A 13,042-nucleotide genomic window follows, 5' to 3' on the forward strand; every position below is an offset into this window, starting at 1 on the left:
TGCCAGTTACAATTCTTTGAATTGTTGCTATTTCATCAGTTTCACTTTTATTTCAGAACTTCTGTAAAAACAATATTTGGAATCTTTCGAGTCCCAATGTGCTGAATCTTTTAAAAAAACTTTTTTTTTTGGATCTTTCGAATTCCACTGCTTTCATAATCTCTAACCTGCTCTGTGTATAGCGCCAATGTCCGGATTGGATGTGCTTTTTTTCAATTCCACTTTTTCCGGGCTGATAATTACTTTCCTTATTTTCTGAATTTGCACCTAGATTATTCTTTTTCTTTTTTGTCTCTCCAACGCTTTTGAGTCTCTTTTCTCCACGCTGCTTTCTTCTTTGCTTAGTCGTCTACATTTCATTTATAACGTATTGTCCTTATATGCTTTATATGTGCTCAGAGCCCTGGATCTGTGTGTGCCCAAAGCCAAAACAGGACTGAGTGTGTTGATGCCCGTGCTCTTATTTGATATTGGTTGTAAGTAGGGCGTGTCTTGCAAGAATCTCATGTTCTATGTCCCTGCGAGACAGTCCTGGGTCAATCTCTTGGCACAAAGTCTTATGTTTAAGGTCCCCGCGAGACGCTCTGTGGCCAATCTCTTTAGTCTCACGGGTCTTTTAAGTGTCTTCCGTGATCTTCTCGTCGCCGTAGTGTTTCTCTCCAGGATTTTTTCTTATAGTAGAGAAAAATAAGTGGATAGGACTGGCGAGCTTTGTTGGGCTGAATGGCCTGTTCTTGTCTAGAGTGTTCTAATGTTCTAATAATGGACGTGGCCATGCATTAAAGGGACAGACAACACACATTGGAATTAAGGAGATGCAATCAAAACAGAAAATATTCACAGCCAAAAGGTAAAACGACACAGATACATCAAGTAGGCAAAGGAGTATTAAAATCACAAACACACACGAAGGAAAAATCCAAATATGTCAAGTACAAAAAATATAATTAGGGTGTACATACAAGGAGCTATATATACACACAGCTCCATTTTCAAAAAAACACTCAGTGGAAACTAGGGTCACAACCTACCCTATGAGAAGTAGGCACCCAGCAGGGCATAGTTCATCAGAGAGCAAGCGCACACACCTCCTGATCAATATGACCTGCACATGAACAGATGTGCTAAAAATCAGAAAATCCAAAGAAAAGACTAGAGGAGAAGGTGCAGATATACAGTGGTGTGAAAAACTATTTGCCCCCTTCCTGATTTCTTATTCTTTTGCATGTTTGTCACACAAAATGTTTCTGATCATCAAACACATTTAACCATTAGTCAAATATAACACAAGTAAACACAAAATGCAGTTTTTAAATGATGGTTTTTATTATTTAGGGAGAAAAAATCCAAACCTACATGGCCCTGTGTGAAAAAGTAATTGCCCCCTTGTTAAAAAATCCCCTAACTGTGGTGTATCCCACCTGAATTCAATTTCCGTAGCCACCCCCAGGCCTGATTACTGCCACACCTGTTTCAATCAAGAAATCACTTAAATAGGAGCTGCCTGACACAGAGAAGTAGACCAAAAGCACCTCAAAAGCTGGACATCATGCCAAGATCCAAAGAAATTCAGGAACAAATGAGAACAGAAGTAGTTGAGATCTATCAGTCTGGTAAAGGTTATAAAGCCATTTCTAAAGCTTTGGGACTCCAGCGAACCACAGTGAGAGCCATTATCCACAAATGGCAAAAACATGGAACAGTGGTGAACCTTCCCAGAAGTGGCCGCCAACCAAAATTACCCCAAGAGCGCAGAGACAACTCATCTGAGAGGTCACAAAAGACCCCAGGACAACGTCTAAAGAACTGCAGGCCTCACTTGCCTCAATTAAGGTCAGTGTTCACGACTCCACCATAAGAAAGAGACTGGGCAAAACGGCCTGCATGGCAGATTTCCAAGACGCAAACCACTGTTAAGCAAAAAGAACATTAGGGCTCGTCTCAATTTTGCTAAGAAACATCTCAATGATTGACAAGACTTTTGGGAAAATACCTTGTGGACTGATGAGACAAAAGTTGAACTTTTGGAAGGCAAATGTCCGTTACATCTGGCGTAAAAGGAACACAGCATTTCAGAAAAGAACATCATACCAACAGTAAAATATGGTGGTGGTAGTGTGATGGTCTGGGGTTGATTTGCTGCTTCAGGACCTGGAAGGCTTGCTGTGATAGATGGAACAATGAATTCTACTGTCTACCAAAAATCCTGAAGGAGAATGTCCGGCCATCTGTTCGTCAACTCAAGCTGAAGCGATCTTGTGTGCTGCAACAGGACAATGACCCAAAACACACCAGCAAATCCACCTCTGAATGGCTGAAGAAAAACAAAATGAAGACTTTGGAGTGGCCTAGTCAAAGTCCTGACCTGAATCCAATTGAGATGCTATGGCATGACCTTAAAAAGGCGGTTCATGCTAGAAAACCCTCAAATAAAGCTGAATTACAACAATTCTGCAAAGATGAGTGGGCCAAAATTCCTCCAGAGCGCTGTAAAAGACTCATTGCAAGTTATCGCAAACGCTTGATTGCAGTTATTGCTGCTAAGGGTGGCCCAACCAGTTATTAGGTTCAGGGGGCAATTACTTTTCACACAGGGCCATGTAGGTTTGGATTTTTTTTTCTCCCTAAATAATAAAAACCATCATTTAAAAACTACATTTTGTGTTTACTTGTGTTATATTTGACTAATGGTTAAATGTGTTTGATGATCAGAAACATTTTGTTTGACAAACATGCAAAAGAATAAGAAATCGGGAAGGGGGCAAATAGTTTTTCACACCACTGTAATACAGACAGTCACTGGTCCACAATGCAAAGACAACAAACCTATTAGTTGAAAAGAATCTACTCATAATGAGTAAAAAAGCTCAGAAATACAGACTGTTCAATGACTATTTATGCTACATGACTCCAGCAGGCTCTCATGTAAACTGTATGAGCAGACTTCATCAGAAGAATTTCAAAAGGGGACCTATGGCTATTGATAAAACGTATTTAATAAAAGCACAATATTCTTCAAAGAAAAACAACTCAAAAAGTTCTCAGTCTGGGGGAATGAGAAATTCAAACACACAAGAAAAAAGTGATACAGCAGTGATAAACATTACATTTCCTTTGTCTTACTCATCTTGTGATGACAGGCATGCACGGATCACAACTCACAAACTGTGCAGGCTATTTATAATATTCATATTAAGCAACCCCAAACACTTTAATAATGAAATATCACAAAAAACAAGAAGTGACAAAAAGCATGTGAGGGTCACGGTGCCAATATCTTAACTGCTTACAAATAATTCTTATGTTTTTTCCAAATAAACATAACTCATCCATTCTTCGATTTTCTAATCGGACTCCTCGTTCACAACATCGGTAAAGCAAGCTAAAGTTTAATAATTATCTTCATTTAATGATGATTACTCAATTACAGATACTTATTGTTTTGATTCTTATTTGAATAAATCTAACGTAATAGGATTGAAAATTCCGTTTTTAATGAATATTATGCCACACTGGAAAGACCGTCCACCCAAGCATTCATTACATCGGAATTTGCTTGATAGAGGAAAGCGCACGACTCAATTACAGAGTATTAAAATAAATTCAGTAATGTCATAAAAAAGATTACATGGAAGTTTCAAAGACACCTCATAAAAGAAAAACTATTCCGGCAAACTAAACAACAATTTTAAAACGCGTCTTTTCCTTTTATTGACTTCATATCAAGGCTATTAGACAAATTTGAAAAAGGATCAAATCGCAGTTGGTCCACTTTTATGTCGCGAGAGTATGTACCTCGTGACTTCTTACTCTGTGCATCGCCTACATTCACCCGTCCGGATACACAATTGTGTACAAAGCTATTAAACTAGAAGTAATCAAATTAAACACTAGCATAATGCTGCTTAAGCACGTTCTTTATTAGCATTAATAAAGAACATAAGAAAATCTCGATAACACTATTTAACTGACGACTCAAAATGTTTTGAGTCTGTTAGGAACGCTTAGTGTATCAGTGCGGTTTCTTGACGGTCAATTGATTCGTGTTGCTTAGAGGCGGGTTTAGGCAGCCCAGAGTACCCCCCGTGCACGTTTTGGAGATCTGGTAGGTAAATAAGATTGTGAAGTTATCATTTGTTACATTAAGCAGATGGTTGCTGTACATATTCGAATAAAATAATAATAATTGTGTACTTTTTACAAAGTGATAGCATCATTTTATATTAATAACATCAGATAGTTAGTTATTTTGAAAGTCTGTTCTGGTTGACTTAACAGTTTCAGATTGTTTTAGTTTATTAACGCTTCAGTTCAGTCTTTTGACTTTATAGATAAAATTTTAAAAGGCTAATACGAGATACCACCACATCCATCGATTGAAATTTGTTTATAAACGATTCAATAACAGGTCCATAGCTCTGTGGCTAGCACTGATGTCACTTGATGGGACTTGAAAGAATTTGGGTTCAGCGTCTAACCTGTCTGCTATCTGCGTGGAATTTCGTGTACAGCTGTTGTCACTCTGGCTATTCGGCGTTTCTTCCCACATCTCCAAAACGGGCATATTAGACTGTTTGCTATCTATACCTAACCACTTTGTGGTTATAAAAAGAAACCTGAGTGGGTGGCTAGTCAATTCAGTTAAATTGGATGGATTGATTAACTAAGCGAAATCTATTTATCGCATGCTAGTGACAATAACATTCTAATATAAATCCAGTGTTGTAGCCAAATGACAAAATAAATCACGACCTTCAATTCAGTACACGTAATCCACCGGAAGCCAAGCATGTTTGGACCCAGACAGTACTAAGGCTTGGGCTGCTGTTGGTAAGTCGAGCACGGGGTATTACCCCTGTGGGCTGTGTGTGGATCCCAGTGCCCCAGTACAGTGACGGGGGACAGTTTGCCGTACAGTTTAGGTACGACTCTCTGTGGTCATAAAGGGTTCCTGGGTGTCTTTCAAAAAGAGTAGGGTGTACCCCAGTGTCCTGATTATATTTTAAATACTGCCTGGTCATTCTGGCCTGTACTCATTCCCTGTCTTCATTTGCCTTTCTTTTTCACCTTCACCGCCTAATAGCTAAGAGAATGGCTGCCGTCGAGTCATCCAAATGGATGTTACACATTGATGGTGACTGAAGTGGTTCCCCACTCTCTGTGTAAAGTGATTTGATTAGTTTAGAAAAGCACTATATAAATGTATTATTTTTGTTGCTGTAATTTATTAAACTAACCTTTTCCTGTATAACGCGGTTTTCACATAGTTTGGACAAGCATAGACAGATATTTTTTGTGGTTGAAATACACTTTGCGTTATAACATTTAAAAAAAAAAAAAATTTTTTATTAACTCCAGTATATAAGAGTAGTACCGATTTTAGAATTGTAAATACTGTAAACATACTTGAGGAATATTTCATTTTGTGCTTTAGGTTTATGTGTACATTGCTCAAATCCTTCACTTTGTATAATATGGTGTACATGTGTATGGGTGTTGATTGCAATATTTTCATTTAGGTTTGTGATAATTTTTTTGCACAGTTGGGTACTTTTTCCATGTACTTAGCATTTTCATTTGGCTGTGAGCTTTCTATATTTGTGTTCTACAAAGTATAATAGCCATTGTATGCATTTCTTCAGCTTTGTCTAGTATAGTAAATCCTGTATTTGAAATGTATGTTTATGTGTCGTATTGTATTGTGATTGCAGTGGGAGGCAGATCAGCTCAATTAATTTTACGCTTCTATAGTACATTTCAATGAAGATACCCTTATGATGTGTTATCAGATTAACCAATATAACACACAAGCTAAATAGACAGTAATACAAGAAAGTCATAAATCCATCCATTCTGTAAACCCAATTGTAGATTTGCAGCATTAGGTGCAAGATCCATAAATTGATTAAATATATCAGAATAAACCTAGATAGATAGATTCAACTGGCAAAAGGAATGATCACTTGACAATATCAGAGATGAAAACAAAACTCTAGTTCAGGATTTCTGGAGAAAACAACCCTCTAAAGGATCTGTGGTCCTTTTTTGGGGTGAGGTGGGGATGTGTTTGAAAATCATATTTCATTATTTTCAAAACGTTTAAATCTTGTTTTTTATCGGTACACCCTTTTTTGTATTTTGTGGGTGAAATTGCTTGTAGTTAGCAGTATTTCAGCTGAACAAACACTGTTTCGACTAGTGGTTCAAGTTCAGTCCTTGGTTATCACTGTGTCTGCACGTTTGCATTCCAACCAGTTTTACTGATATGTGGATCAGCCTGACTTTGGACTGATGTAATTGTGTAATTAGCTAGCTGCTGCCTTTTTTCTGCAATCAGAAAAATGTAGCACTCTGATATTTTATATTTAGAAGAAATTCAGAAATGTGTGTTTATGTCATAGCTGAAATTCTTAACTTTCGTTTGCTGTATCCTTGCAGTTTTCTCCCTTGATTGTGTCCAAATGCTGATAGTAAGTGACAAGCAATCTGACGGTGCAGAGAAGCAGCTATTATATGTGCTGTAGGTATACTGTATACTATAATATCATGACGGTTTCACTTTTCAAACACATTTATTCTTGATATACCTTAAATTTGTTGTTAAAATGTAAAATGTATCCCCACTTCTGAAACCATTCTGTAACCCTTAGTGCTTATCTCTCTTCATCCTTTAAATGAGCTCACATCCATGGCATAGTGTTTGCAGTGTCTTTGCACATTGACCAAATTAATGACCTAACTAGCTGAGCTAAAGAGGTTCTCCTTTCTCTGTTAGGTCAATGATGTAAACAGGTTTGAACATTTAATACTGTTACAGTATTGTAATGGAGTCATTCAACATATAATTTGGATGATTTAACACATCAATATGTTTAGCATGCTGGAAACTTAGAGTTCAACTATAGTTTATTGTAAAGACAGACCTGTATTTTTGAGCAGTGAATTACTGTTTCATGGACTGGACTTCACTGGACTTTGGAAATTAGAGGGTTGAAGATAAATTGGAAACAGAAAGAATATTTGATTTTTAATTATTATCAGGCTTTAAACGTTAGCATGCAGGAAGAGACATTGAAAAGAAGAGATGAGATTAAATACCTAGGATCTGAGGTAGCCCAAGTTGGAGAACTGGATGTAGAGATAACCCATAGGGTGCAATGTGGATGGAACAATTGGAAGAAGGCATCAGGAGTGTTATACTATCAAAGAATCAAGATGAGGGTTTAAAGTATGGTTTTTAGGATGGTAGTATGACCAACAGTGATGTATGGAGCTGTAAAGGGAGGATAGGAGAACACATTGGATGTGGCATAAATGAGAATGTTGAGATGGATGTGTGGAGTTACAGTCAAGAACAGAATAAAAATTGAGAGATTCACAGGCATAACAATTGTAGGAGAGATATCGGAGAAAGTACAGCAAAGTAGATTAAAGTGGTATGAACATGTGAGGAGGAGAGACTACGTATTGGGATAAAAGAATCATGATAATGGAAGCATAGGAGGAGAGAAAGCAGGGGAGGCCGAAGCAGAAATGGATGGATAGAGTAAAAGAAGACTTGGAAAAAAAAGGTTCTGATGTTATGACACAGAGTCCCAAAAGCACATTTAGAAATGCCCACAACCCCGACTAGATATAAGATCAAACACAGGATCTTTATAAAATAAAATACTTGTACAGTGGAACCTCGGGTTACGACCATAATTGGTTCCAAAACTCTGGTCGCAACCCAATTTTGTCGTGACCCAAAGTAATTTCCCCCATAGGATTGTATGTAAATACAATTAATCCATTCCGGACCGTATGACATTTATGTAAATATATATTTGTTAAAGATTTTTAAGCACAAAAATAGTTAATTATACCATAGGATTCACAGTGTAATAGTAAACTAAATGTAAAAACATTGAATAACACTGAGTAAACCTTGAACAGAGAACACTAACATTGCAAGAGTTCACGCTACAGCCTTACGAAGCGCTTTTTTTTTTAATGAGTTTTAAGCGCAGGGAAAAAAATGAACGTTTGAAAAATCTGTAATTTATACAAAAACTAACCATAAACCACCAAGAAAAGTAACATTGCAGGAGTCAAGTTCTGGCATGAAGGAAGTGAGGAGGAACTGGGTGGAGAGGAGATTACAGTTTTGAGGTAAAGTCCCTCTGCACGATGCACGCCTGACCGAGAACAATGTACTGTGGAGAGACTGAACACGTGCGTAAATCACCGGCGCGTACAAACCGGAAGAGAAACGAAATAGAGCACAAAGAGTTCACAGCGAATGCACAGGGAGAGACTGAACATGTGCGGAAATCATCGGCGCGTACGAACTGGAAGGGAAACTGGCTCGAGTGTGTGGTCGTGAACAGATGCAAAAGCTTGGCAAACTTTTTAGTCACAACCTGATTTGTACGTGTTCTGAGATGTTCGTGACCCAAGGTTCCACTGGTACCTTCAAAATGCTCTATAACAAAAGGAAACTCTGTAGAGCACAAAAGGCAAAATGAGTTGTCTGTAACAAAGGCAATCCAATAGCAAACAAAGTCTCAATAGACTCATTTAATGGAGAAATTAAAAAACAGAGCACAAGGTCAAAAATGCAGAAAGATCATAAAAAGCACAAAGCACAGCAAAATAGACAAGAATTCCCCAACTCCAGAGCACATTCCCAGAGAACTGCAAGGTACCACGAAATACACTCTGCTTTTATAGTGCTGACGGCATTACCTCGCTGTGATGGGCAGGTGGCCCTGCCTCTTAGAAAACCACCCACAAAACGCATGGAATGAAACACAGACACATATACATAGACAAACTCAATAACAAAGAATACTGCATGTAATACATATTAATATTAACACAAAGAAAAGCATCAATAATGAGCAAAGATGACACAATAAAGCAGTTGAACCCCAGTCAGTGGGAGAGTCTTGACTGAGGAGGAGGTGGTGCAGGATGTTGCAAAACACATTCTGTAATAAATATGAGTGTCATTCTGACCCACAGTATGCAGAAAAAAGATTTTGATGATAGGTTTGTAGTCTGTAAAATAAAATACTTTAGTTTGGAATAGAAAGAACTGTGGCAATTTTTATTTATTTCTTTAGTAGCCAATCAGTGGCTTCCTGATGAATTCTGAATGTGATACATTTAAGGATTTAACCTTTAAAAGATTTCAGATGCAAGAAGTTTAACAAGTATACAGATATTAACAAAAGTTAACAGGCTGACTGCTCCTTTGGTTGTTTTTTTTCATATGTCATCTGTTTTATTTTTATAAGGTAACTGCTTTTGGAGGGACCATCGGCCTGAATAATGGAGGACTTTGAAAAACAATTTGGAACTTTATCAATTGCTAAAAGATCAAAAAGTGCCGAAGATCCTACATACATGTTGCACGTTGACTGCCAGACAACAGCAGTGGAACATGGGAGTCAGGCAGTTGCCGTTGCATGCTCTAATCTTTCCGTGTGTCTGTATAACAAGCAGACATTAAGACAAACTGGACAGTACTTGGGACACTCTGGCCCAATTTGTGGAGTCAGGTTTTCGCAAACCTCTGGTAATCTCCTGTACTCGGCCTCTTCAGATGGTACGATAAGGTGCTGGGATGTACGCACTCCTGGAGCGTCAGCAGTGCACATCTTTAAGAGCCATCCTTCTCATGTGTTCACTAGCTTTGACATAAATTGTGAAGATCAAATAATCTGTGCAGGCACTGATAAAGTGCTTGAGGACAGTTATATGGTATTCTGGGATGTGCGGGCCTCTAGTAAAGAGTGCGCCCCAGGTGGTTCATTGTTAGGTGTTTATTCGGAGTCACATAATGATGATATCACACAGATTTGTTTTCACCCCAGCAATAAAAATTTTCTACTTTCTGGATCCGTTGATGGGCTTGTTAATGTTTTTGACGTTGCAAAAGACACGGAGGACAGTGCTTTGCTGGCTACATGCAACTTGGACTCCTCCGTAAGCTTCACCAACTGGGCTGGAGAGACTTATCAGATCTATTGCTTGTCTCATGATGAAGCATTTGCTTTGTGGGACCTGGCCCAGCTAGACACAGAAGAAACCATAACACTATTGAAAATTGAGGATGCCAGAGAGTCCACCAAAATTCCTGGTAGTCATTTAGATTACCTAATTGGGGGTCTGTACCACGAACAAGCCAAGAAGTTAGTCATTGTGGGTGGAACAAATACAGGAAAGATTCATCTTCTGGAGTGCTGCAAAGATGGCTTAAAACACATGTGCTCTTTGGAAAATGCACACTCTTCTGTTGTACGCTGCCTTCACTGGGATGAACAAGATCATTCTCTCCTGACGGGAGGAGAAGATGCACAGCTGTTTCTCTGGAGGCCAGGAGCTGTGGAGCTTTCAGTATCAAAGAAGGAATCTCTAAAGAGTACCTCTTCAGTCCAACAGAAAACAAGAGTGCACAACAAAATGTTTTGCAAGAAACGGAAATGAAAGGAGCTATATTATGATTAACAACACATTTAAATAAAACAAAATGTCCTTTTTGTAAATCCGAAATGTTTATTTTTCAGTATCAAGCAATAAATATAACTTGAATAAGGGCTTTTGCTATTGGAGATCTGGCAGAGGACTTCAACTTTAAAATATGGCATTTGCTACTTACAGAATATTGACATGAAATTAGAAAATGATGTACTTGCCAATGTAATACTTTGCTTATTTAAAAGTCAAACTGCATTTTCTATACTGTTTTAAGTATGTTTAAAATCATGTACTAATTGGAACCTAAGCTTTTGGTGGTGGTGATGATTACAACAGGCTGTGTTACACAGCTCATTTAGAAAGGATGCCCTTTCAATTTATTTAGGTTCCACTTATCTTGTATGAGTAAATTAGGTAGGCTTTCCCAGAGTGCCTGACTCCAGACAAAGCTGATTGCATCTTTCTAATATCCCTCGAGATAATACACATTTCGTTTGTTTCATATAAACTGTAATTGGTGACTGCATGGCTATGTGTTATAGTCCTTGTGTATGCATTTTTAGTGACTTTCTTTGTTTATATAAATTGAGGTTACTACCTAAGTAGCAGAAATCATGAAGTATATGCACACTGATCACTGTGTTAGAATATGCAGTTTACAACCTGATCTTGGATTTGTATGTACTCTATAATAGTAATATGATAAAGCTTGCTTATTCTTAATCTACTTCTTTCGGCTGCTCCCGTTAGGGGTTGCCACAGCGGATCATCTTCTTCCATAACTTTCTGTCTTCTGCATCTTGTTCTGTTACACCCATCACCTGTATGTCCTCTCTCACCACATCCATAAACCTTCTCTTAGGCCTTCCTCTTTTCCTCTTCCCTGGCAGCTCTATCCTTAGCATCCTTCTCCCAATATACACAGCATCTCTCCTGTGCACATGTCCAAACCAACGCAATCTTGCCTCTCTGACTGTGTATCTGAAGTGTCCAACTTGAGCTAACCCTCTAATGTACTCATTTCTAATTCTATCCATCCTCGTCACAACCAGTGCAAATCTTAGCATAATAACAATAATTCTTTGCATTTATATAGCGCTTTTCTCACTACTCAAAGCGCTCAGCAATTGCAGGTTAAGGGCCTTGCTCAAGAGCCCAACGGAGCAGAGTCCCTTTTGGCATTTATGGGATTTGAACCGGCAACCTTCCGATTGCCAGTGCAGATCCCTAGCCTCAGAGCCACCACTCTGCCTATCTTTAACTCTGCTGCTTCCAGCTCTGTCTCCTGCTTTCTGGTCAGTGCCACTGTCTCCAACCCATATAACATGGCTGGTCTCACTACCATCCTGTAGACCTTTCCTTGCACTCTTGCTGATACCCGTCTGTCACAAATCACCCCTGACACTCTTCTCCACCCATTCCACCCTGCCTGCACTCTCTTCTTCACCTGTCTTCCACAATCCCCATTACTCTGTACTGTTGATCCCAAGTATTTAAACTCATCCACCTTCGCCAACTCTACTTCCTGCATCCTCACCATTCCACTGACTTCCCTCTCATTTACACACATGTATTCTGTCTTGTTCCTACTGACCTTCATTCCTCTCCTCTCACCCCTCCAATTTCCAGTTTCATAATCATTACTCTGCCTGACATTCTTTTCACCTCCAAAACACTCTTGACATACCCAATTTCTCCTCCCATCCACACCATGATAGAACAATTTGAATCCACCTGGCCTTACTCCCCTTCCCTTTAGTCTCTTGCACACACAATATATCAACCTTCCTTCTCTCCATCATAGCTGCTAGCTCTCTCCCCTTACCAGTCATACTGCCAACATTCCAAGTTCCTACCCTCAGTTCCACTCTCTTTACTTTCCTCCTCTCCTCCTGCCTCTTCTCCTTCTTCTTCGGCCAACAGTAGCCCAATTTCCGCCAGCACCCTGTTGGCTAACATTACTGGTGGTGGTCTTTGTTAACCCGGGACTCAACCGATCCGGCATGGAAGTTTGCCAAAATTTTACACCGGATGCCCTTCCTGATGTAACCCTCCCCATTTATCCGGGCTTGGCACTGGCACTGGCACAAAGAAACACACTGGTTTGTGAATCCCCTGTGGCTGGATTATGAAGCTTGCTTATTGGGGAAATTAAAATTATTTTAAAGTAGTCCATTAAAGTATAAGTCACCTACTCATAAATGCATGATACTTTTTATCATTTGTAACTAAAAAAAAAAAAAACTTTCCTCAAAGCTTGAAGCCACTTACAATTTTATCCAAATGTTTTCTATAAAATAATTTTAATCCATATATATATTTAATTTGCGTAGGTTGTGCAATAAGAGACAAGCAGTCATTCAAAGCAATACGAACTCTGTAATAGATACTGTAATTTTATTCTAGATGTTGCAGCACATTTTGTCACATTGATAACAGATACAGTAGCTGCACCCTATTTATGTATTAAATATTTGATCCAAATTGGACTGAATACTGAAGACTTTTTTTTGGAAATATGATCAAAATAGAGACAGATAGTGCTGAAAAAGAAGTACCAATGATGGTAAGGGAAACA

The 13,042-nt window shown here is 38.7% G+C and overlaps 1 protein-coding gene across 2 annotated transcripts; it reads left to right on the forward strand.

The window, feature by feature from the left end:
- Positions 1-3,877: 3,877 nt before the first annotated feature.
- Positions 3,878-11,265, forward strand: wdr89 (WD repeat domain 89). Of its 2 annotated transcripts, none has more exons than XM_039742204.1 (2): positions 3,878-4,105; positions 9,282-11,265. In XM_039742204.1, exon 2 carries the CDS (start codon positions 9,316-9,318, stop codon positions 10,471-10,473), a length of 1,158 nt encoding a protein of 385 aa, XP_039598138.1. In that variant the 5' UTR covers positions 3,878-4,105; positions 9,282-9,315; the 3' UTR covers positions 10,474-11,265. The 2 variants fall into 2 exon arrangements, with proteins under 2 accessions (XP_039598138.1, XP_039598139.1); XM_039742205.1 differs by lacking the exon at positions 3,878-4,105 and adding an exon at positions 4,171-4,830.
- The last annotated feature ends 1,777 nt before the right edge of the window (positions 11,266-13,042 follow it).

The sequence above is a fragment of the Polypterus senegalus genome, chromosome 18, assembly GCF_016835505.1.
Source record: "Polypterus senegalus isolate Bchr_013 chromosome 18, ASM1683550v1, whole genome shotgun sequence".
In the NCBI taxonomy this organism is placed as follows: Eukaryota; Metazoa; Chordata; class Cladistia; order Polypteriformes; family Polypteridae; genus Polypterus; species Polypterus senegalus.